The sequence below is a fragment of the Miniopterus schreibersii genome, assembly GCF_964146895.1.
Source record: "Miniopterus schreibersii genome assembly, chromosome: 1".
NCBI classification, from domain to species: Eukaryota; Metazoa; Chordata; class Mammalia; order Chiroptera; family Miniopteridae; genus Miniopterus; species Miniopterus schreibersii.
Window position 1 is genome coordinate 125,554,937 of NC_138101.1, and position 25,080 is coordinate 125,580,016.

General features: G+C 44.7%; 1 protein-coding gene across 4 annotated transcripts in view; it reads right to left on the reverse strand.

Annotated features, from left to right (window-relative positions):
- Positions 1 to 219: 219 nt before the first annotated feature.
- NPAS3 (neuronal PAS domain protein 3) overlaps positions 220 to 25,080 on the reverse strand; it is an 819,123-nt gene continuing 794,262 nt past the window's right edge. For 2 of the 4 annotated variants that reach the window (XM_081157901.1, XM_081157900.1), the window contains exons 8-11: positions 23,869 to 23,975; positions 9,755 to 9,902; positions 6,226 to 6,341; positions 220 to 4,629 (exon numbers count right to left, since the gene is read on the reverse strand). In XM_081157901.1, coding sequence (XP_081014027.1) covers positions 3,272 to 4,629; positions 6,226 to 6,341; positions 9,755 to 9,902; positions 23,869 to 23,975 — 1,729 coding nt within the window. In that variant the 3' untranslated portion in view covers positions 220 to 3,271. Of the gene's footprint in view, positions 4,630 to 6,216; positions 6,342 to 9,754; positions 9,903 to 23,868; positions 23,976 to 25,080 lie in introns of all 4 variants that reach the window. The other 2 variants (XM_081157899.1, XM_081157898.1) reach the window with 1 other exon arrangement.

Below are 25,080 nucleotides of genomic sequence, written 5' to 3' on the forward strand. Positions count from 1 at the left end.
ATTTGGATTAGCATCTTAATCTGTGCCTTGTCAGCCTCATCAGTACACAAGCTATGTTATTTTTTTTTTTCAAAAACTAGCAAAAATATGGATGCATCTTTTTAACTTTTTTACTTTTTTGATTTTAATCGAGAGTAATGACCAAGGTACCTGCTTAAACAAATACTACCAGCAGTCATTAGTTAGGATGGTTACATGTAAAAGAAATGATGCCAGATAGTAACAAATCCAAGAGAAGTTTATTATGAAAATGGCACCTGCGGATGAAAAAATTAAGTTACATAAAGACAACCATGTATGTGACATGTATGAGAATCTACAAAAGTATAAAAAGAACCCTGTTGTAAATGAAGTATGTACATTTCTGATTTGCAGCATTATCAATGGTCAATGAAAAAAAAAATGTTTCAAAATAAGCCAGGCACTCAGGAAGTTAGGTCTGGTTAGCTTCACACAAAACAAAGGTACCATGGCTGTCGCTTTGTAACGTTTTAATTTATATATATGTATGCGGTAGAGTTGGTAACACTGCTAAGGTTTTTATGAACAGAACATCCCTTTCCCCATTATTCAGCTACTTGGCACCAGTCTCCTCATAAAAGTTTTCATATATTTGTACAAGAAATAGTTAAAAACACAGACACAGTCTTCACAGGTAATGAAGTTTTTTTTTGTTTTTTTTGTTTTTTTTTTTTCCATTTTGTAATTTTAACACTATGGATTTAGACAGCAGCTGTGATTATCTGTTAGTTTAAATCACCAGAAATCATTTTGACACAACACAGAAACATTTATAAAAGAAAAAAACAACAACAGCTGTCTAGCTGTTCTCTGTAGCGGATAGGTGCGTTCCTCTGATTGTTCGATAGCTAGAATAGAGCTTCCAAAATTAGTCTTTAAATTTTGCGGTTAGCCTTCACCTTCTAAACCTATTAAATCCCTCGCCCAAGCTCACTATTACAGTCTGTGGCAGCTGACTTTATATTGCCATTATTCCACAGTGGTTTGGGCCCAACTCATGGAATAAAAGGTCCTAGAGGAACCCACTCAACACGGTGACATTCAAAAGACAGCCGAGTTACTCTAGTAGCATTGCACGCATAAACAAATACATATGACACTTCTAGATTCCATTATACCTTCCCCTTCTGTGTTTAAAAAGTGTTGGTTGACCTCTGAAATAATTTTCTGTCTCACTGGTAATTGCTTTATATATTGCTCCATTGGCCAACCTGGAGGGAAACCAAAGAAAAGCACCCACTGCTTACAGGCAGAGCACAAGGGACTCTGGGGATGTTAACAACGGAGGCTACACGGCATCAATTTATTTCCTACGCCTGAGCATTACTCTTCAGTGCTCTGAGTTGCGCTCCAGAGGAAAGAGTCATGCCCAGAATTCCACGTGGGAAAAATGGCTCCATTAACCTTGAGCTAGTTAAGAGTCTTTTTTTTTTTTTTATCTCTGAGAATGAAAAAGATTTTGGAGAAGGGGGGAGGGAAAGACAAGGAAGGGAAAGGGGACAGGAGAGGGGAAGGGAAAGCGAGGAGAGGTGGGGACAATATACACCAGCAAAGCAACAGCAGGAATTTTAAAAGGTGAAACGGAAGGTTCACAGACAGCAGAAGCAGCAGAGGGGTGACGTCACAGAGGAAGGCCACCACACGACACCACTAACCCCAAGGACCACTGATTCACTAGGACGGCGGGGATGGGACTGGGCCACTGCGGACTAGAGATAGAGCACAGAGAAGACAAAGGACAGAACAACTACATTAGCTTAGTATATACTGCATATAGAAACACACATGGAAACCGCAATGGACGACAGCCAGGGACACGTACACACGGCACAGGTTACAGGTCTCACATCTGTTATTAGATGCCTTAACAAACAGCTGCCAAAAATGGAGTGGAAGAAGAATTTATACTTGACAGTCATTCGGAGTGTCTGACACTACACGGATTTCTGGCAACAAAGACAAAATAGGATATTTTTTTCTTTTTCTTTTTCTTTTTTTTTGTTTTTTTTTGTACTTAATGTGCAGGTTTCAGTTGCAGTTATCTGTTTGAAGCTTATTAACCCATTCTTTAGTTTTAAACTGTAGGTTCCAACCTAGAAATAAGAGAACCAAAGGGGAAAAAAATTCTGTCAAATCAAATCAGTCCCCCCCCAATACAAACTTCCTTTTTTTTTTTTTTGAGCAAGAAATGAAAAAAATTAAAACATGTTAAATATTTTTCCTCTTTTACTCTGAAGTGTTACTGATGTTGCAAAATTAGCCTCAGTCAGACTGAGAGAAAAAAAAAAAAGCTCAACAAAGGCAGCATGTACCCAAACCGCTCCTCCAATCAGTTTGATTGAGTTTTCCAAAACCCCCTTTAAAAAGGGCTTTACAGACCCATTAAATTTAATGTGAGGCTATGTGTGTTAGCTGGGAGGTAAAAAATTTTAAGTCCTGCAGCAAACGTTAATGAGGGCTCTGTCTTAACTAACCAAGGAGACTGCAGCAACGGACTCCAGACCAGGACAGAACACATTGTTTTTTTCCCCCCCAAAACTCAGCCCAGGAGCTGCATTTTGTATGAAGACGTTACAGATTAATAAATGATAGCACCATGGTTTTAGAAATTAAGTTAATGTTTCAGTAATTAACATTTAGTCCAACTGTTGTGTGTTTTTTTTTTGTGGGTTTTTTTTTTTTTTTAACATTCTAGTCACAGGCCAGAAATTAAGTTTAAGAACCCAAATTATTTTTATGTGCAAGTAAGAAAAATCTCAACATCTTAACCATAAAAAGAGAATTAAATTCTGCATAAAATTCTAAAATACTATCCCCCTATTTTTAAAGGAATTAGGAACAAGAACCAAAACCACCCCCTCTCCTTTGACTTGGTCAAACAGGGCACCTTGCTGACGCTTGTCTCTGTCAATCTTGATCACATCAAGACCTTTACGCAGGGAAAACCCAGTGGCTGTCGCCTGAGCCATCCCCTGACCCCAGGGCTGAGTATTCTACGGCAGAGGCATAGACGCAGTAAAGACATCTTAATAAAGATGCAACGGAAAAGCGGAGCAACCCAACACACACCGTAGGAGGAGACACAATGGCAGGCAGGCGACTGGTCATCTGACCCTTTGAAGGCCAAAAATAAACATATCTTTACGGGAGGAACCCGGCGGGTTAAAGAAAGGGGGCGGGCGGGGCGGCGTCGTGGGGCGCGGACCGGCTCGGTGCAAAGTGCTGCGGTTCGAGGCCCGGGCGCGGGCGCTCAGTCGTCCTTGCGCTCCAGAGTCTGCGCCGCGTGGATGCCGTTGCTGTAGACGGGGAAGGGCAGCGTGGAGAAGAGTCCCTCGGCCGTGGTGAACACGTTGCCCGCGGGCATCTGCGTCAGGCTGGCCGCGCTCACGGCGCCGCCGAACGGTCCCGACATGTTGAGCCGGTGCACGTGGTGGTAGAGCATCTCCATGGGCGTCTTGGGGTCGAGGCCGAAGCCGGGGCTGTTAACGTCCACGAAGTTAACAGCGTGCGCGTTGGGCAGCAGGTTGCCCTGCATGGCCAGGGTCACCTCGGCGGGCGCGTAGCGGATGGTGCCCGTGGTGTAGACCCTCTGCGCGGCCGTGCTGGTGGCCGCCAGGGTCCCCGTCACCCTGTGCACCAGCGGGAGCACCACGTTGCCCGCCTGCAACCTCTGCAGCGCCTCCAGGTCCCCAGTGTACAGCAAGGAGTTGGCCGCGCCGGGGCCGCCCCCGCCGCCGCCGCCGCCCCCGCCGCCGCCGCCCGCCGGGTGCTTGTCCCGCGGGGACGCCGAGAGCGGGGGCGACAGCGGGTCGGAGGCGACCGGGGCCAGGGCCGCGGCGGCCGCGGCGGCGCTGAACTGAGTCTTGCGGGTGGCGGCGCCGTCGGCGCCGGGCGGCGTGAGCACCGAGTCCGGGATGGCCACGTGCAGGGCCCCCGCGCCCGCGCCGCCCTGCGGGGACGGGAAGTGCTCGGAGCTGGGCGGCTTGGTCATGCTGTAGGGGGACTCGTTCCTGGAGATCTCGCGGTTGGGCGGGTAGTTCCAGATGCTGCTGTCGTTGTCGAAGTTGATGGGTTCCGCGATCTCCGTCTTGATCTTGAGCACCGAGGCGCTGTGCGGGGAGGCCAGCAGCCGCGGGGGCTCCACCAGGCCCGCGTCCAGGCCGCCGGGGCTCGACGCGCTGGACAGGCGCCGGCGGCTCGCCAGGCCGCCCTTCTGCCGTTTCCGCCGCTTCTTGCGCTTCTGGTGCCGGCCGGGGCCCCGCGCGCCCGCCTCGCCCGCGCTGTCCGAGTCCTTGGCGCTGTCCGACGTCAGCGACTCGCAGCTCTGCAGCCGCGGGTCCGCCTCGCTCTCCACGTAGCGCTCCACCTTGATCTGCATGGGGCCCAGCGCCCCGAAGCCCTCCTCGCCCGCCTTGGGGTTCTCGAAGTCCGAGTGCTCGAAGCTGTCGTCGCTGTCGCGGCTGTCGGGGTTGCTGGAGCTGTGGCCCTGGTCGTTGCAGTTCATGTCCTGGTCGCAGGCGCTGCCCGACTTTTTCCGGTCGGGCTCCGGGTCTTCGCTGTTCTCAGACTGGTTCCCCTTCTCGTCGGACTTGGAGTTCTCGTTGTCCTCTGTGTGGGGCCGGCCGGGGCGGGGGTGGTGGGGACCCGGAGAGACAGAGGAGACAAACCACGTTAGAAGGGCAAACCCGCCCCTCGCCTGCGGGGGGCTGGGGGGAGATGTCTCGCCTGTCCTGAGCTTCTCCACCAGCTTGGTCACCGGGAGGCCTGACTTTCTCTTCTGAGGGCCTAGATTGGCTGATCTGGACTCAAAGTGGGGGCCAAGGACCAGCAGTCCTGGCCTGACTGGATGGTGGTTACAAATGCGGAATCCCAGGCCTCCCCCCGGGCCTACTGAACCAGATTTTGTATTTGAGTAAGATCCCCAGTGATTCATGGCACATAAACCTTTGGGAGGGCCTGCAGAACTACCCCGGGAGTCAGAGCAATAGCCTGGAGCAAGGGGCGAGGGACACGGGGAAATGGTGGTGAGCCAGGAGATGTCCTAAAGAGGGCTTGCACCTTCCACTGGTGACACTTATTCATGGAAACCCACAGTGTTCCTAGTTATTTTACTCTGTAGCACTCACCACCATCTGATTCACTATGTTTTATTTATTTTTATTAAATTCTATGTCTTCCAACTACAATATAGACTCCATGGGGCAGGGAATTTTTGGTCCCCTGTGTAAACGAGGAGCAGAGGCTGTCTGTTCTAGAACTTCCGCCCCAGTACAGAACTTTCAAATGAATGCAGTTTAGGAGACAGGAAAACAATCAGATCCTCTGCTGCCAGCAAGTGCTCCTCACCTCCCTCGCTTCCCTGAGGCTGTGCCTGGAGTGGAGGGATATGTGTTTACAAACCTGGAGAGCAAGTACCCTAAGGATGGGGAGTGGCCCTGGAACCCTAGCCATCCAACACATCTTAGGGAGAGTGGATTTTCCCAGTAATACAACCTCGGAAGGTTTAGGGATGATGCTGGTTTTATGGCTCTGCTGTGGTGCTTCTGGATGGCAGCCTGGACTAGATCCTTGGACAAATCATGTACCTACTCTGGCCTTCCTTTCCGTGGCGGACGAGGTTGGGTTAGAAGAGGCTCAGGGTTTTTTGCAGCTTGGTGAGGATGCGACTATTTGGGGTGTGAAGTCTGAGTCTGCCTTAGAGCATCAGAGACAGCCCTGCTGTCTGCTTCTGGTAAAGAGGCCAGCGCTAGCTATGGGGTTAGGGCAGGGCCCCTTCTGTATGGTCAGTGGAAGGCTGACATGAAGTATATCTGTACATATATTTATACACTGCAACATACCTATGCCTATATGTATATAAATATATACCACAACATACATATATGTATATACTTATACACATAAGTGTATGTATATATCTATATACTACCACATATATATGTAAGTATTGTACGTGTGTATATATATATATACACACACACACACACGTGTGTGTGTACATATGCAGTGGTGGTGTCAGTACAGTGCATGTATACATATGTGTGTAGAGAGAGATTTAGTAATAATCCATGTGACATAAGTCTCTATAGAAAATCTGACCAGTTGCTGTGCTTTGACGTGGCCCTTTGGCTGTGGCCCAGCCCTCATGAGTGGAAAGGCAGGTCATAGCTGCAGAACATGGAGAAGTAGTAATACCTGTAATACCTGAGGTGTCTTTGGAGTCTGACTCAGAGTCAGATGTCTCCGAGGATTCCGAAGTTTTCTCCGGCAGATGGGGCAGCTGTGCGATGTCCATGGGAGTGTCCTTGTACTCAGGATTGCTGCGGGAAGGGAGGCATTCATCAGGAGCGCACGCCCGTTCTGTATGATTTGCTTTCGACCATCTTCTTCCCACTTCCTTGCCCCAAAGTTTTGGAGTTTAGAGTTTAAAAGACTAAACATGAAATCATTTCTCAGCTCATCACGGGACTTTACGGAAGCTTGGGCGCATGTGCTGGGGCACAGGTGCACCCTGCCACAATGATTGAATACCCAACTGCTGCATGAAAGCAACTAAAAAGCTTTTAAATAGTCAGATACCACTGGGGGCCAGGGAACTGTGCTGCTTGACATTCCTCCCAGTAGAACCCCTGGGGGGAAGGGAGGAGGAGAAGTACTCTCGACAGCTCACTCCCGTACCTCCTGATGTGCCCTGTCTTCTCTTGGCTCCTGATGAGTCCACTGCCTCAGGACCCTTGTCTCGGCTCCTTGATGGAGCTTCTCTGTCGTTCAGATGGCTCCAAAGCTGTGGGGGGGTGGGGATGGAGCCCTCAGCGCCTAAGAGCTGACAGATGCACAGGTGCACCTTGGGATGCATGGATTATGGCTACTGAACTGTCAACACACCCATTACAATCACATTTTCATCTGCTCATGTGGTGCACACCTGTAGCTTGTTAGCTGGAAATCTGATTGCAGTGGGGAGACTCCCAGTGTGAAAGAGGCCCTAATGGAATGGATCTAACCCCACTTGCACAAATGTGTTTAATTTTTGTTCTATTTTTAATTCAGAAACAAGCCTCTTCTGGAATAGAGAAGAGTATTCGGTCAGTTTGAGTTAGCTGTCTTCTAGAAATGCCGCCCCAAGGCGGGCCTAACGTATGAGCAGTACAGGCTACTATAATTTGAAGCCACAAGGAAAGTCTCTTGCCTCAAAATGGGAGATGCCTTTTCTATCTTTCCATAATGGTTAGCCAACCAGAGACTTACAATAGATGAATACTGAGTCATTTGCTAATTTATAGTGAAATTCCTATATTAAAGAATATAGGAACTGTTTCAGTAACTAAAACTGCACATGTCCCTGGGAGGGTTAATTCACTAAGATGGATTATCAGGCATTTACTCCTTAGTGTGAATTAGCTTCAGCAGCAGAGCTTTCTCTAGATAATCAGATGGAACTAATGGTGGGAAGGTAGCCTTAGCACCAATGCAGTTTGAATACTCTGAGTCTGAAATGCTACCAAGCATTGTGAAGGAGTGGGAGGAAGACTGGGGAGTCATAATTTCAGAACAGAGAAGGACAAGCCTGGATGGGGCCCAGAGGTGAGGGATTCTGAGCAGGAAGAGGGAGCATGATAATATTGCTCAGGGAAGAACAAAGGGCAAGGATGTGGGAAAGAAAAACAAACTGCAATAGTTGCTGTTTAACAAGGCCAGGTCCCTTTCTTACTCGGTCTCTAACCTATAGAAGTGATACCAATGAGTTACCACTTGGTGGAGTTTCTTCTGCTAAAGCCCGTCTATACTAGTCTCCTTTGGTCCAGACGGCATGGAGGTTCACAAGTCACTTGTCATCCAACTTACCGTCTTTTATTAGGGAACTCAAAGTGAGTCTTTAGGTTAGCTGAAACAGGCCGAGCATGTCTGAGATTGAGGCTCTTGAGCCTGAGGAGTTGTCTTTGGTACCCAAACTGATTCCTTCCTCTCCATATACAATTAGATGGACTAGAATCACCAAACACTCATGAGCTTGTACCAGGTGGTCCTAGGTTACACCAACAGCGTTAATCCAAAGCTGCATGGGCTGACCTCTCCTTAACCCTTCCCTTGTCCTCCATTTGGAAGCAGAGTAGGAAGTCATGAGGCTGATGGTATAGTAACAAAGATCCAAATAGGAAGAAATCTCCCTGAATGGGAGTAACAACCATACAGTTTGTTTTAGTACATCAGCATGGGAGACAGACATCTTCTCATCTGTGGTGTCCCTGTTACCAATGTCTAATTCTTAATCATAATGGGTCTCCTTGGCCCAACCCCATTTTTGCCTAACAAAAGATTCCCAATGCCATAGTACCTTATTCTATTTCTTCTTTGGCATGTAAGTTTTTATAACCTTCTGTATGACATATTGCCACTGTTCCATAACCTCTATGTAAAGGGATTTCTTGATGTCACAAACCCATGATTGCATGGAAATCAGGCCTTGGAGAAATCCATGTTAAATACACATACCTTTCGAGAGAATTGGTGTAGAGTAGTCAAGAGGTCAAAAAAGGAAAAAGAAAGTAGATAAATGAAGACTCTTTTAAGTGGTGCACATTAAAGCCCTCGCTAGAGCAATAATCATTAGCGTCTGATTGATATGCTATTGGTAGCAAGCACATTCATGCCTTCAGGTCATCACCAACGTGCATGAACACACTCTGAAGGGTCGGTGTGCTGATGAGCCATGGTTGTCAGCATCTCAGCTCCGTTCCGCTGTCTCAAAGAAAAATGGGATTCAACTACTCCCTGTCTAGATTATCAGCCAAAGGGCAACAACTTCCATTCATAAGACCTATTGGAAATTTTCCTACTCAGACCATGTGTGGGCCCTGCTTAGTGGCTGCAGGCCAAGAGAAGCCAGAGAGTGGAATGACAGTGGTGGGAGGGAGCCAGCTGAACATTCCCATAGCTCCATGACAGGATTGGTGGAGAACCTCCCATGAAGCTTGTCCCCAAACACATACCACCCAGGCTTTGGTCTTGGTTAATTTTTTGCTAGTTTGAACCCAAAGGCAGAAAGGAGGAAGGACTGAAAAATGGCATTGCGTGTTAGAATTTAGGAAGCTGTTGAGCTTGGCCACATTCATGAATGTAAGTTTGAGGACACATTAAAACTTGCCCGAGATCACAGAGCAGGCAAAAGAAGGTTGCCTTCATTTTTATACTGATATTATCTTGATTCTAGCAAAACAAGTCACTTTGCTTATCAAAACTTCAACCCCTAAGGAATCAAACCTTGTGTAATATGCCGAGGGCTTTGACGGGGTGGAATACAGGAGAACTATAATGTACCCTGCGACTCCTTTTTCATCCCCTTTGGCTCAATTTTCACAAGGACTGGAGTGTATGAATGGGTGTATGTGTGGTGGAGAGGAGGAGGTGCCTTTGAAGGCTTCAGCTGTAGGCAAAAGTTTGTATTCTTTTTATGGCCTGAGCATTTGTAGGGAAACCAAAGCAACTTCTGCAGAACTGCCCAAATGTTGACAGACCAAGAATTACTGAAAATGTTGTGAATCTGCCCTGGAAGATCCTTCCAACATAGCTTTGCTCTTTTCTTATTCCTTTGAATCTTGTGGAAAGAAAAGCAGAATTTCCACATAATTCCACACCAGATACTGTCAAAAGATAATACAACATGTCAGATACTAACGACTGGGCTGCCTATTTTATCACTAAAACAGAAGCAAAAACGAATTAGAAAATATACCTAAGAAGATAATTCACCCAGATGATGTTCTTCTCATTTGCATTCTTGGCATTAATAGCTATGGTGGCGCTAGACTGTATCCAGATATAGCCTCCATTCTTCTGCATCCAACGGTAGTACTTCGTCACACACTGGCCCTTGTTCAGCACTGGGGGAAACAAAACAGAAGGCCCTGAGTATTAAGACTGGGACCAGATGGTTGCCATGTCCGCAAAACCTCAAGCTTCAAAAGGGGAGGACCGCATCAAGCCTGGGCGCCCCTGTATGCTTAACGCAGAATGGCATGAGCAGAACAAATAAAATCCCCAACTCAGTGGAGCAGCATCTCCCCAGTGAGGAGATACTAGCATTTGTAGCAAGACTGTTACCTTCTGGACAGCCCTGGTGTGAAAGGAAGAATAAAAGGCCTACAAATCTTTGTGGCTCACAGAATACCTGATCCAGTGTGGATATTGCCAATGGGTTTGCCATCGGATGGCGACAGAGGCAAAAGTGTACGGATTTATTCATAGCTTCGAGGCAGACCTCTCTCAGATTCTGGATATTCCAGTGGTTCCGAGGATGCTTCATCCCTCGGTCTCTGATCATTCACCTCAGCGCGAGCAAGCAATGTCAACCAGCGCCCTTATGCATCTGTTCCTTTTGATCTTGTGTAACAGAATTTATAGACCATGTATGAGCTAAATTTACGTTGGTCAGTCAGGGGAAATTCTGGTGAGACTTTACGGAATGTTGGAACAAAATAAATTTCCCAACCAAGTCGGAGAGAAACGCTGGCCTAAGGGAGGCACGGAATTGACTTGGCTGGAGCCAAAAAGAATGACAGCTCCACACAGACTCTGAAATATGGCCCAAAATGAAGGAACAAGTAAAAACAATCAGTAATGTGAAACGGTGCCATTAAATACCCACTGAAAGAGAGCTTTAAAATGCAGATGTTAAAAATGATACTTTAACCAAAATCTTGCCAAGTTGAAATTGATTTGACTTGTATCTGGGTACTCTGGAGCTAGTAAAAGGGGAAAGTGCAGTAAATCATCCCTGAAATAAAGTGCTATGGATGGGAATGGTTTAAAGAAATGCCGGAAACGTGCAAAGCCCTCTGCTATTGCTGGCTCCGCATGGCAGCAACGCCACACCCCCCAGAAGCGTGCCAGCTGGCTGGCCACTAGAGGGCAGTGTGCCCTCGTCCACGTCGCCCGCTTTTGGCATGTCCTTGTCTCCGTCTGCTAAAATGAAAAAGCTCTAACTGCTGTAATAAATTTGGCTAAATTAGCTGCTAAATGGTTATCTCAAGTAATATGTATTTGCATTAATCATCTTGCTCTAAACCAGAACAAGCCAGAGTCCTAAAGACGTAGTAAATTCATATTGTCCATTTAATTACGGCTAATAAGTGCTTCATATACAATAGTTTCATGAAGTACATTTTGATTTTTTTGGGGGGGAGGAGGTGGATGAGTAAAGGGAAGTCACTTTGGAAAAGAGTTGTGTTTAAGGCTGTTGAAGCCCTTCCCTTCCTGTCTGAGCCGCTCTTCCTGGCTCGGAAAGTGATCAAAAATCAAACCTCCACCTATTATATCCATAAACATATAAACTTCAATGCCTTTCTCCCATTCCTCCCTTTTTTCTCACGATACACTAGATGGATGGTTGTAAAATTGAATAATTATATATCTTAACAGTTGCTTGAAAAAGCCTTGCTTTGATGAGTGCTTCAAGCAGTGGCAAGTCCTATTCCGTAACCATTCAACAGTTTCGGGGGTTTTCAAGGCCGGGAACCGTCATCTCCTGCTGGTGGCCAGGCTCCACAGGTAGCATTGTCCTCGCCTTTTGTGGGCGATTGTAAGTTCTGCCTTTCTGCATGCATGGCTTCCCAGGCTACAGGACCGCGTGCTGAAGCCAAGAGCAGTAAAATACTAACTCTGCCACACAGCTCTTCTGTCAAACCGTCGTTGCATGCAACAAGAGGTGCTTTATTCAAATCCTCTCAACCTGGTCAACTATTAATAGAGGAACAAGGGGTTATGAAATTCTGCTCACTATTTTCAGAGAAAACTGATAGCCCCCCCAATCAGGGATTGGTGTATAATTCTATCAGCCATGTATCTGGAACAAGGAATTATTTCCAATGGTTTTAGTTATTTGACAAAGGCAAAGAGGCTAAGAAGCCCCTTTTTTGAAGCACGAGAAAACACTGATATGGTAGATCACTGAGATGGCTGGGGATTCTGGATTTTTGACCAAAAGAAGGCAAATTTAAAATACATATATATCCCCAGAATACACTGCATAGAAAGAGTCAAAGGGAGAAAGGAATTATAGTCAAATTAGAATGTGCAGAGTCAACATAAAGATCACCCCTCTTCCTAGTACTCTCTCTCTCTTAAAAACAGTCAAAGAAACCAAATCTCAATTCTGAAATGCATAGCCAGCAAAACGTCTGCCTCCCTGGTGGTGTCATCTTTTTGAGTTAAGGCTGTGTGGCTCTTGGTCTGTTTAAGTGCATCTGTGTTTCCTGAGAAGATAAATACAGATTAATTAGGGCCTATAAATACATTAATGCAGCGTTCTCTATCACCCAGTCCAAGGGCCGTCTAGCAAAGGGAGGGGATCTAATGAAAGAGAGTCAGGCCAGGTACATTTTGATGTGAGGAAGTGGCTATGAAAGGACTGATGAGGGGAGGGGTTCCTTGGGGAGTCAGGAGCTACTTGAGTGCCTTAACTTACCAGGGTGAACACCACAAAGCAGATCTGGGAGCCATGCTTGGATGGCTGAAGAAAAGTTTGACCTAATCCATTAATTTGCTCCAGGCCAGCTTGACAAACAGAATTCTTAGATCATGACTATTTCCTGAGGATTAGTGTTTTCTGAATAAGAACCCACGTGTTGGTGGGAATCTACATAACTAGAGATAAGGCAGTGAGTTAGCTCCCACTGTGGTATCACATGATCAGAGTATTGCCCAGTTGCTTTTGTTTTTCAGGATGCCCCATAAAAGAGGTCATAATGGAATTTTGCTTCTTATAAAATGAACAAGGAAAAACTTTTTCTTGGGGCTCCAGAATATAAATCTATGACTTTGGGATGAAGCTTCTTTCTTCCTTTTTTTATAGTTTAAAAAAATCATACTGGCAAATCAGTTGGATCGTTCCAGCTGTGCCAGAGGCAGGATCTGACAGCTTTTCCTGAGCTCATGTGGTCCTAATCAGCTCAAGAAGAAGAGCCACCTTGGTGCCAGTTTGAAAAAGATTTTTAGTTTGTAATAAATTAGACAACTTGAAAAACACAAAAACTTTCTCAATTCTTTTAATCCAGTGACTATTGTTTTTATTTTTGAGTTTTAGCTTGAGATAGAAATGAGAAGACCTTTGTATCTATTTCATAAAATCTTTTTGTGTGTATGGGGAGAAACAGAAATAAGCATGATGTAAGTCACTTGCTGTGAGAGTCCTTAAAATATGGTTAAATGTCCCCTGAAAAGATTCCAGGAGTAATTTAATAACAACATGCTCAAACTATAAAGAGAGGAACTAGAGAGAGGAGATGTATGTGTGGGTCCTGTTTTTAATCTTAAATCATGATGTGGTCAGACACCTGACCTAGCACCTTCTTTTTGATTTATGCCAAAATTTACTTTTTGCTTTCCAAACTTTTTGGTAGTGCAGCCTGTGTGTCCCTCACTGAGTTCACTAATCAAATCATAACATTTGTAAAATTATGTCTTTAAAGTTGTGCTGTAGGCATTAGTTTTTATTAAAGGATCCCCAAACATTTAAGTGGTCTTTTCTTAGGTGTTATAGGGGGAAACATGAACACATAGGGAGGACAAGCACCTTTTTCCCAGGGTCACTTCCAATCTCAGTGTCCAGGTGTAATTGTGAACACCTCTGCTACCATGCGACGACTTGTTCCTTTGTACTCTGCAGTCTAGTGACCACTGCTTTTGGCTGCTGTTGCTCTGAGGAAAACCATGAACCTGGCATCAGTACCACCCTACCTCCCAAGCTGATGATGCCTCTGAGTTGCAAACTGTGTTCTTCAGAGGCCAGAGGCAAGTCCACTGTGAGAAGAACACAATGGAGACAAAGAGCCTTAACTCCTCCTGCTTGAGCTGTTGCAGCCCTGCTCATTTGACACGTCTTGGCTGTTAGCATCAGAACACCGGCTACCCCTAACTGTGAAGGGTGTGGTGTATATGGTTCAATCTAAAGAAAATTGCAGCCCGGCTGGTGTGGCTCAGCAGCTGAGCATTGACCTAAGATCCAGGAGACAGAGGTTCGATTCCCAGCCAGGGCACATGCCCGGGTTGTGGGCTTGATCCCTGGCAGAGGGTGTGCAGGAGGCTCTCTCATCCATGTTTCTATCCCTCTCTCCTTCTCCCTTCCTCTCTCTGAAATCAATAAAGATATATTAAAAAAAAAAAAAAAAGAGCCCGGCCCGGCATGGCTCAGTGGTTGAGCATCGACCTAGGATCCAGGCGATCAGGGTCCGATTCCCGGTCAGGGCATGTGCCTGGGTTGCGGGCTGGACAGCCGATCAATGACTCTCTCATCATTGATGTTTCTATCTCTCTCTCTCTCCCCCTCCTTTCCTCTCTCTGAAATCAATAAAGATATATTTAAAAAAGAAAAAAAAAAAAAAAAAGAAAATTGCAGAGCCAACGTTATAGAACACATGACTGAACACGTGACCTTTTACGTCAAATACATACCCCCCTTTTCCCGGCCAAGGACTGGATGCTCAGTATTCCTGACTCTGTTTTTTAAATGTCACTGGGTCAGTGGGCTTGAGCTTACTGGTGGGGGGGCAGCGCACTGCCTGGAGAGAAACTCCCGTCCCTCCAGATCCGATGGCCTCTGCACAGTTACCAACAGAGGCAGTTCAGTTTTCTTTGGGAAAACTTGGTCCACAGAGATAGACTGGTGACTGAAAGGACATAAAGGCAGCCTGTGTCCGTGTCAGGAACATAATTCTGTTCATAAATCAAAACAAATCGGTCCAAGTTTGCCTTCAGAAATATGGAGAATAAAGGAGAACACGGCCTCTTCCTGCTGGGCTGTCCTGCAAAGTCAAAGCCAGGGACGCTAAATAGTGAGTCACTTGTGTCCTAAAAAGAAGGAAGCATCTAATTCAGCTTGAAGAGGAGATGGAGAACGCGTATCAAAAGAGGCCTTTAAGCAGAGTGTCTCACAAAAGGACATTTTAGTGGCTCGCACATGCATTGAAAGGCTGCGATACTTGGCGCATTCAGGTGAGTATAGAATAAATAGGAAGTGGTGAGGTCATCGGAGATTTCCCGCATTCACGGGCCAACAGAGCCGCCTTATGGCCCGGCGCCCGGAGGCCGCATCTGCGGCACCCACCCCGCCCACGTGCCGTCATCAGTGGCTGCGGACAGCGGCCGGGCCAGCAGCTCAGAAACTAGGTTTGAATTCACTAACATGGAGTGTGTGCATGTGTGTGCGTGTGTGTGGGGGAGAGAATCACACTATCTACTTAATACCACAGTTGGGTGCTTTGCTGTAGCCACTGGTTCTCTTTCTACATTCACAAAACTGGCAGATGAAACATGAAAAAGAATACTGACTCTTTAATCTCTGCTTTTCCACCTAAGGCCCAAGGCAGTCTGACAGGCAACTTCATCCTGGAAACAGGACTTTTTTTTTTTTTAAATTCTGGATTACTTTTTCCTGTGCTTTTGAAAACTGTGGGCTTATAGGGGAATGAACCTGACATAGACTTAAAACAAGAACAAGTTTCCTCATCTAAAAAGTTACAGTCCTTGATGCTTGCAGGAAGGTCATTTTAAAACCCACAGGAGAAACGGCATTAGAGCCAGAAACTGCATTAAGTGCTTTATTTACTCGCAACGGAGCCAGTTTTTCATTTGGAATCGCTCATAGGATCAACCAAGGCTTTGATGCTGTGCAGACTTTCCTATAGATTTTGCAATTAGTGAGCTAGATGTCTTAAATAGCAGGCATCCACGAATTGGTTTTTAGGGTTTTTTTTGCAAATCTATGTGCTGAGCAATATTTGGTAACGTTTAATGATATTTGATACTTAATCTGAGTTACGAGCTTAAGGACAGAAGACCTGTGGATGTTCTGTGGACAACTATGCATCATCTATGGATTTTCCCCCTAATACACTAATGACAGGCCCTGCTTGAATTGCTCTCTGTGTGATTTATAACCTCAGAAGAGGTTTTTTCCTATACCCCAGCCAATTGATAGATTTTTATTAACTGTTAATATTGAATCACGCAGAAAACTTTTCATTGATTCAGAACATGTCAATTTGTTAAGTTTAAAAAATAAATTCCCCTTTTCTTCATGATAATGTACTGAATTGGAGACCAAAGCTTTTAAACACTGATGGTATCGTGTCCTAGGACAGGAAGGATTCAAAGTAATTGCTGGCACGAGTGACATCTGAGATCGCAGATATTTTTTCAAGCTGTTTTCAGTCCAATGAGGGAGCTTCAGTACCACTCCTTCCTGCCCCTCTCCACCTAAAATAGTTAAGGACAGAGGATTTTTTTAGTCCCACGCTTACTTTTTATTTTATTTTTGGTAGGGGTTTGCTATATAAAGGAGAAGCTATGAACTCTTCAGCATGGAATTGAGAGTTACAGCTAGGAAGTGAGGGAAACGGTACATTTACTCCTTCGCTAGGTGTTTTTTGAGTGCCCCCCTGTGCCAGGCACCTGCCCCGGGCTCTCCTCCTGCAGCTGACTCACCCAGTCACAGAAATTCCAGCTCCCCTGCGGGTGGGTGCTTTACATTTGGGACAGGGAGGGAGCGCTGACAGTAAGACTCAGGGGGGTCTCCCTACTGTGCGAGACTATTGGAAAAGCTCTCTTCATTCCCAACCAAGGATTTACTTCTATTTACCTTTGAATGGGAGATAGATTTTTATCAGTTATTGTCACTAATAAATTTATAACAGTGATAACCATGATGGAAAGTGGTGTGCAGGTCCAGGAAAGCTGGGGGATGAGGGGGGTGTCTGGCCTGGGTGAATTCTCCCTTTAGAATTGAAGCGTGATGGAGTCTTGGGGAGGTTAAGATGGAACGCAGGGGAACTCCAGACTGGCAAGGGGATGGGTGGATCTTACACTCAGATTTATTTTATGTCTTCGGGACCCTGTGTTTCTGGATGCAGTCACTTCATTAAGTCCACTAAACATCTTTAACAAGAAACATGAAAGTGGTGAGGCACAGGCATACAAAACTAGTGTTCCGTAAAATCAGTAATATTTAAAGCAGCCCAGACAAATTCCATTTGTTCACTTGTTCTGCAGATTTTCAGAAATCCAAGTTCTTTGTTGTGAAAATGTTACAGATTCTCCCATGTAGCCCGATTGTTGACTGTTCACTGGACAGCTATTCCGTCACCTCCTCTGGCTACAGCTCTAATCTGGGGTTTTATGTTTGATGGTCTCCTCCAAAGTCCCGGGGGATAAACCTTGATTGTTTAAACCAGTCATGTTAATTCCACCCCTGCCAGTGTGTGGTTTAGGCTTGGGCATTTGATGAAACGCTGGACGAGACATAAGGGGGTGTCTCTCTACTGGAGGGTCTAGGGTAATATTTTCTTTTCTTTCCAAAACAAACACAAAATAACGACTGACCCTTTCCTGACCATGGACATCGATCGCCCTGTGAGGAACTGACCATTGGTGGTGCTTCAGCTGTCTTTTGATCATGAAGCTAAAGACAATTACAGAGAAAGTACAAGTAATTTTACTTGGGTTTTCTGTTATTTGTAACTAGATGAATTCTTGCTGACATGCCCCACCAAAAATTCTCAGAAGCCACAAAGGATGTGGAAGTTCATAAAAGGGCTCCAATAACCTGATTCTCAGTTAACCCTATATTGTGAAAAAACAAAACATTGCATGCTAAAGACATGCACAAATTAAATCATATGCTGCTCATTTGGGTAAAAAATGTTTGCGTTTTTTTGAGATATGCAGAGTGTCATTAAATCGCTATTTTAAGGAAAGTATTTTTTAAATATGTAGTTTATACAAGATAAAGAACAAGGTGCCATTATAAGTAGTAATGGAATTGATTTTAAGTTAATTGTTTTCGGTTAAAATGGATGATTTAGAAGTACTTTTTTCCCCTGATAATGCTTTATAAGAGCTATGGGTTATTTTCTCTCAAATATCAGGTTGTTGTCTTTTTTTCTTTTTTTAAATAAGAAAAGCAGCTACTAATTAAAATAGTAATAAGGAAAAAACCCTTAATAGAATTATATTAGGATATATCAGTCAAATCGAAGTTTTGGCCAATTCTCTGAGCAGAGAGAAACGATTATGTGTGATTGTATTTGTGGCCTTTTCTAAGCTCCCTAAGCTGGGTATGCTCTCACCCGGCCTCCGCAACAGCTCCTGCCATCTTGGCTTCTTGCCATCGCCTTTCAAGGTCTAGGGGCAAAAGCCTCTGGGAGACTTCTCTCTCCTCCCTTGGTTGCCCCACCTCTGGGCTTTTGAGTTTTGTTTATACATCTTAATAGTTCTCATTTTATGCCACTTTTTCAAAACTGGCTGTTTTATGCTATCCTATTAGTATGCAAGCTCCTTGAAGCTAGAGACTATATATTAGTTATTTTTGGAACCTTCTAGTGATACCCCCAAGCTTTACAGGTAGTAAGTGCTCACAAACGTTAGATGAACTTGAGCAGGAAAATGGAACAGGAATGTTCACACATGTAATCAAGTACATAGGAAAACATTAACCTGGGGAAAAAACGGAAGGCCTTTTGATTATAAGTTGACTATTATTACTTTTTAGACTCAACTTTCTCCATTGATATTTAAAACTTTACAACTTTTTAAAGAAGTTCATTGCTTTAGCAAGTAATCACATACTCATTTCATTTGAACTCTGATTGAGATACCCTGAGAGCCAATTCGCTACTCATATTTTACTGCTATTAATAAATTTATCCAATTGGAAAATGAAGCCCTTAAATCCTTAGTCGATTTGTATTTATTTTTACTCCATGTAAAATAATGCCTTCTAAATACTAATACAGTCAGTACTTCTTAAGCTTTAACATAAATTGAGTCAGCTGGGATCCTGTCACCTGCAGATTCAGACTCGGTGAGCCTGGGGTAGGCATGAAGCCTGCATTTCCGTAAGGCTCTGTAGCAGGGACGGTGGCTTGTGGTTAGGCCCTTGCTAGTCTCTGTTCTCTGAGCGTGCCTGTCCTTGAACTTGAAAAGCCCAAATCAGCATTCGCCACCCGTCCCTGCCCCACCAAGAAATACATCAAATAATAATACAAATTCACTCCCGCATAAAAACCTGGCATTATTTTGTCTTCGTGTGACAGTCTTTTTAGTTAGTGGACAGGCACACGATACGGGCTGACTTGGCTTTTGAAAGAAGTCAGATGTGCCCGGCCGGGTGTGGCTCAGCGGTTGAGCATCGACCTGGGATCCAGGCAATTGGGGTTCGATTCCAGGTCAGGGCACATGCCCGGGTGGCGGGCTGCAGCCGATCAGTGACTCTCTCATCATTGATGTTTCTGTCTTTCTCTCTCCCTCTCCCTTCCTCTCTCTGAAATCAATAAAGATACATTTAAAAAAAAGAAGAAAAAGAAGTCAGACGTGGTAGCTATAACACGCTTGGGAATTTTCAGATTCCTAACATTAGTGGAGGAAAAATCACTTGATTTGGGGGAAAAACGTCCAGCCAATGATGAGGTTGCATCTAGATCCCTGAAGAGCCAGCCCTGAAAAGGCTGAGACCAGAAAAGAGAAGAGGGGCCCCTGCGCTCCGCGCCCAGCAGGCCAGGCCCATCCCGCCTGCCGCCTTCCCTCCTCCCTGCCCGCCTCCCGGCGCTGGGTGCGGTGGCAGGGCACCCAAATCAGCAATTAAGCTCCCCCTTTGTTTGTGTGGCAGATGACAAATGCATGGAGGACATCTTGTGTTTCCTAGGCAGGCAGGGCACTTACTTTGATTGATGCTCCGTTGTGGAAAAAAATGAGCTGGGAAGGAATTACAATGGGGGCCGAGGCTGGGAAGGGGATGTGCTAATTAGTCCTGCAGGAAGCAGCCCCTGCACTGGCCACGAGGCGCCTTCAGGAGGAAAGGGGGGGTGCTGATGCAAAGCAGCATGGGGTGCATTACGCCAGGTAGCTGCGCATTAGTTTTGTTGGGAAGTATAGAATTTAGTAATTAAGAAATAAACACTTAGGCTACTGTATTTTGTTTTAAATGCCCTCCAAATATATGAGGCAGACGATGCTTTTTAACTCTACAGAATCTTACGGACGCGCCGGAGGTCCTTCTCTTGTTCTGAGATAACCCTGATCCTGCAGGGCTCCGGGAGGGAGAGCTGCCACCACTCTGTGCTCTCTGCCTTCTTTCCTCTCAAGTCCCACAGCCCCAGGGCCTTGAGCCTTGCTGGTAGAGGAAGGTGCCCCTCAGGCCACTCTTTCCAGGTTTTGGAGAGCTGTTGCTGATTTGACCAGGAAAGCACCCTAGGGGTATCTCAAGAGAAATTCCGATCTTCTGTAGACTAAAGGCTGGATGGATTAAAGGGACTAAAGAGACATGCAGGGCGATTTTCTTGGTCTGGTTTAGCATTCGCGATTTGCCCTTCCATTTTTCAGGCGCCGGTAGAAGTAGAGTAGTAGATGGTTGTGCTAATCCATTCACATTCAAGGGTGGCTCAGATACTCTAGGTAACTGGAACGTGAGACTCTAGGGTGACATGACTAGTCATCTGAGGTCAGTACCTCCTGAGCAATAGAGAAGTGGAGGGTGAGAGGCAAAGATGCTCAAATAACTGCTAATATGAATGGTTTAAAATTAAAACCTTCACATGCTGATTTGGTCAATTTGGCCTAAAGAATCAATGAGATTGGGTTCAATGACTTCGGTCAGGTGGCAAAAAGAAAAAAATAGTAAGAGGATTTTGCTCACAGTGTGAAAAAAGAGGACCTGAAACTCCCTTGGTTTTAGAATGCCAGTAAAATTTCACTAACTCACCATGTTGATATAGATAATGCGAGTTTTAGTGATTCTTTATGTTGAAATCCAGTGAACTATTAGGCATCTCGTGCTAACCTAATGGGAGAGCGGATGGTCCAAAGTTCCTGGTTCAATTTATCAAAGTTGTCAAATGCTGGTGCAGCTGAGATTTCCTTTTACTTTTCTTATTCTAGAGACAAGTTCACCTAAGGATTTGCAGATGCCTATGCTAGGAACAAAGATATAAGTGATAAAGATAGCATTTTAGGTTATCAAAGTCTATTGAGTCTTTTTTTAAAGTTTTATCCATAAACTGGAGCACAAGACAGATATCAAAGTATCAGAAATATCATCACATAACTAAAAACTGTCTTTCATGGTCAGAACCAGGAATTGTGCCAATAGCTCTAGGAAGAAAAGCTAAATAGTTAATGTGGTTTATTTTTTAACCATGCCTTTGTTTTAGAATTCTATCTTATTCTTGAGCTGATTCTATGTCACCATGACCTTCTCCTGCCAAGAAGGCACAGTTGAGGCATCCCTCAGCAACAGCCTAGGGCTGTGGACAAGCAAGACGCTGTGCTGGCACTTTGCCTTTTCTCCCAATGTTTACACAACCAGGATTTATTACATGCTCTGTCATTTTGTTACTGGGCTGGCTTTAGTTAGAGAATTAGGTAAACATGGGACATTCTATGACACAATTTTAGACTCAATCTTACTTTATAATGATGCTAATGTTTATTGTACAAAGCAAGATGCATTTGTATATTTTTGCATTTTATTTCGGTCACAGAATGCAAAACCTGACATTGGCATCAGTTTGGGGGGTGTGTGTGTGTGACTGAAGATATTAAGCACTACAAGAACGATGAAATTTCAATCTGATTAGGATCAAAATTCTTCAGGATCAAAACACTCCTTTTCCTCCCCCTACGGTTTTACTAATTGTGTGCTACTTGACATTGTGGAGTTATTCCACAGCGTGATAGCTAAATATGTGAAGTGTATTTTACTGTGCAGAATTATCAGCTCATTCTATTTGTTTTTCATGTGTTTAAGGTTATTAAAAGAATTTAAAATTAGAAGTCATGTGTATGAGTTGAAAGAGTGAACTCAATCATTGTTAGTAGGCTAAATCATAAAGCAATAGCCAGTATGTCAATATCAAGTAATGAAAAAAATCTCAGAATTTGAAAGCATACCTTCTCTGTTTATTAGCTGGCAAGATACCAGAAAAATTAGGAGACTAGCACAATAGTGAATGGCAGAGTTGTCTATTTTCAGCACTCTCAAATTATTCCGGTTACTGAAAATGAGATAAAAGTAGATCGGAAAGAATGGCATCAAACATATTTTGTTGGAGACCTTTGCTTTATGGGAAGAAATGAACTGCCCTAGCTCACTGTACCCGAGGAATTGTGTTTCTCCAAGCTGTAAATCAAATCCCAGAGAGAAAGCATGATGTTTTCCAAATAATAACCAAGGATGACAAAGTTCTTTTTTGTCAGCGTCAGGTTTCTGAATTTAGACCTGATTCCCAAATGAAAAAGCACCCCTCTCCCCCTACACACAAGGTCTACGACAGTGTCCTACAGTTTATTCATTTTGAAAGTTGGGTTCTCTGGCATATATTGGTCCATAAATAGCTTCCTCTAAAGATTCTGATTTTTCTCCACTTTCTCTAAATTCTCAGCTACAAAAAACCCCCTAATGTTTCCTTTTAGGAAACAGCCTCATTCCCCCTCCCCCCACATCCAATTAATTGAAGAGCCATCTGCTCTGCAATACACAACACCCATTCATTCACAGCAACAAGTGTGTCCCCTAAATACTGGTGTGCGATACCAGGGCACACACTCCGCGCTGGGAGCAGCCTCTGCTGGGGAGCAGCCTCATGGGCAGTCTTTGCCCAGGGATGTACAGATTTGACTCGGTCCCAGGTCACTGTTGCTAGTTCAGGGTTAAAAACACAGCACAAAATGCTGGCACTCTGAGCCTCTGGCTAGCTTGCTGTCTCACTGTTATCCTTTTGAAGATCTGAGTTTGAAATGAGTGAACAACTGTTGTCCTCAATCATGGCAGGAAAGGAGTGGGGAGGAAATACAAGGGCTACCTGGCTGCTTTTACGACAAAACCGCTTCAGCTTCAAGATGTACCATCTCATTTGTGGCACCTTGCATGTGTTTGAAAACAGAGTTCAGGACTGGGTTCGGAACCTTCTAGGAAGAAATCTGGCAGGGCCTTCCCCTTGTTGGAAGGTCATAAAAAGGGCCTCTGGTTGGAAGAAGACAGTCCCTTCTGAGAGGTCTGCCAGATCAGTGCCTCTTGCCTTGTGGGGCTGGCAGACCCGTCCGCCCACACTGTGAACAGCCCAGCTGAGTGTGATGAGGGCAACTTCATGAGGGCGCTGGTGTGCGGGTTACCACCTGGACCCAGCCACAAAACTGCTGGTCCTGCTTTGCTTCAATGCCACGAAAGGTGCCTTGGAGGTCAGCCTGCAGGTCAGGAGCTGGGAACTGGACTCAAAGAGCTGAGATTAGTTTCTTTTTCCCAGGAGTGTGGAGATGGAGGTACCTGCTCCTCTGAATAACCCTCTTTCCAGAAATAACAGTGAGAAAAGACTGCCCTTGAGAGCCACCGTGTCCACACCATGTGCTCTGCCCTTGTCCCTGGCTTCCCCTTACCCTGGTTTCGTGGCTAGTCAAGTAGGAATTTTACAGGCTCTGGCCTGCTTGAACTTGTCTTTTCCCTTGTATATTTTGAAACTAAGACCACAAATTTCAGAGTGGAAGTTGCTCCCTAGAAAATGAAAGGGTCAGGAAAGCACTTAAGACAAAGGTTCCGCCATCACTTTATGGGAGAGAAGGTACAAGAGACCACGAAATGCCCGCTGAGCGCCTAAAGATGCAGCAATTTCTCTGGGCCCGAGGTCCAACTTTCAATCTAATTCCAACGTAAGTTGAAGTGATTGATGTCTCACTTCTTCTCACCGTATGCTGACAGTCCTCTCAAACGTGCACAGGAGATGCGAAGGGAGAAAGCGGCACTGAAAGCAAACAGGTCTCAGAAAGACAAGACCAGCTAGCCTGTGCCCACACACGAGAGGTACTTACAGTCCAAGTGACTGTGCCTGATGCCCTCCACGTCCTCGGCGTGGATGAAGTGGTAGCATCTCTTCCCCACAATGTCTACAGGGGTCAGATCCATATAGTCACTGATCCTACAACAAGACAGACAGACTGGAATTCAGAGGGGAGAAAATGTGGAAACTGTCAGATGACTTAGAATCAAACCTACTGGCAATTTTCACTATCCCAGGGTCCCCAGGAGGACTTGGCACTTTGAGGGACAACCCTTTATACATAAGATTATTTCTTTAATGAATAACAGACTTTTTCTAAAGTAGAAAATGTGCTAGATCAAGCAATTGTGTTTCAATAATTAGTTTTTTTCTTTTTCTTTTTGCATCAGAATACACATTTAGACAACATAATTCCATGAAATTATTGAGAATCAGAAACAATGAAAGATCCTCATTAGGGGCCAAGATAATTCAAGGTTACATAATAAAATAAAAACATGTTATGTTTATACCAAATGATTAGAGACACCTTTCATTTAAACAGATTGGTCTTCTATTGGGTATTTCCATGAAAAAGGGCTTCAACTACTTCTTGGCACAAAGTCCAAATTGGCATTTCAAGGGATATAATTTAAATGCTGAGACACAGATGCCTGGGGGTATTATTTTTTTTAGTCTGAGTCATCTGGGAGCTCAGCTTTCGCTCCTGGCCTTTTTAACCGGTACTTTGTGGTGGATTCCTCACAGAAACTTTTAAACCATTTCAGCAGCTCTTCCAGCCTTGTGTTCGACGCTAGGCATGTGTAAGTCTGTGCCATTGATTGTCCAGACGTCAATGTCCTCAGGCAGGAGCACAGGAAAATAGAACAAAATTGGAAAACATGTTGGGAGAATCTGCCTGGTTTACACAAACACGCCAAAATGCTTAGCCTCCTCCCTTTCCAAGTACAGAGTCATTCTGATCAGTCCAAAATAAAATACATCCTCTGTTTAATTTATTCTCTTTAATGTCCCTGTGTGCTTTGTGGTTTGTGACTTATAATGTATTCAAATATGAAGTGAGTCTTTAGAAATGACATGTTTAAGAAACTCATGAGATCACTCCTGGGGAGTTAACTCCGACTCCCAAGGCAGGGAAATAAGAAATAAAACAAAAGCAGAAGATATGGAGTATAATTAAAACATCTTACCCAGTGAGAGAACTCAGTGTCTAGCGATCTAAATCATGTTTTGGCCAAGCTAG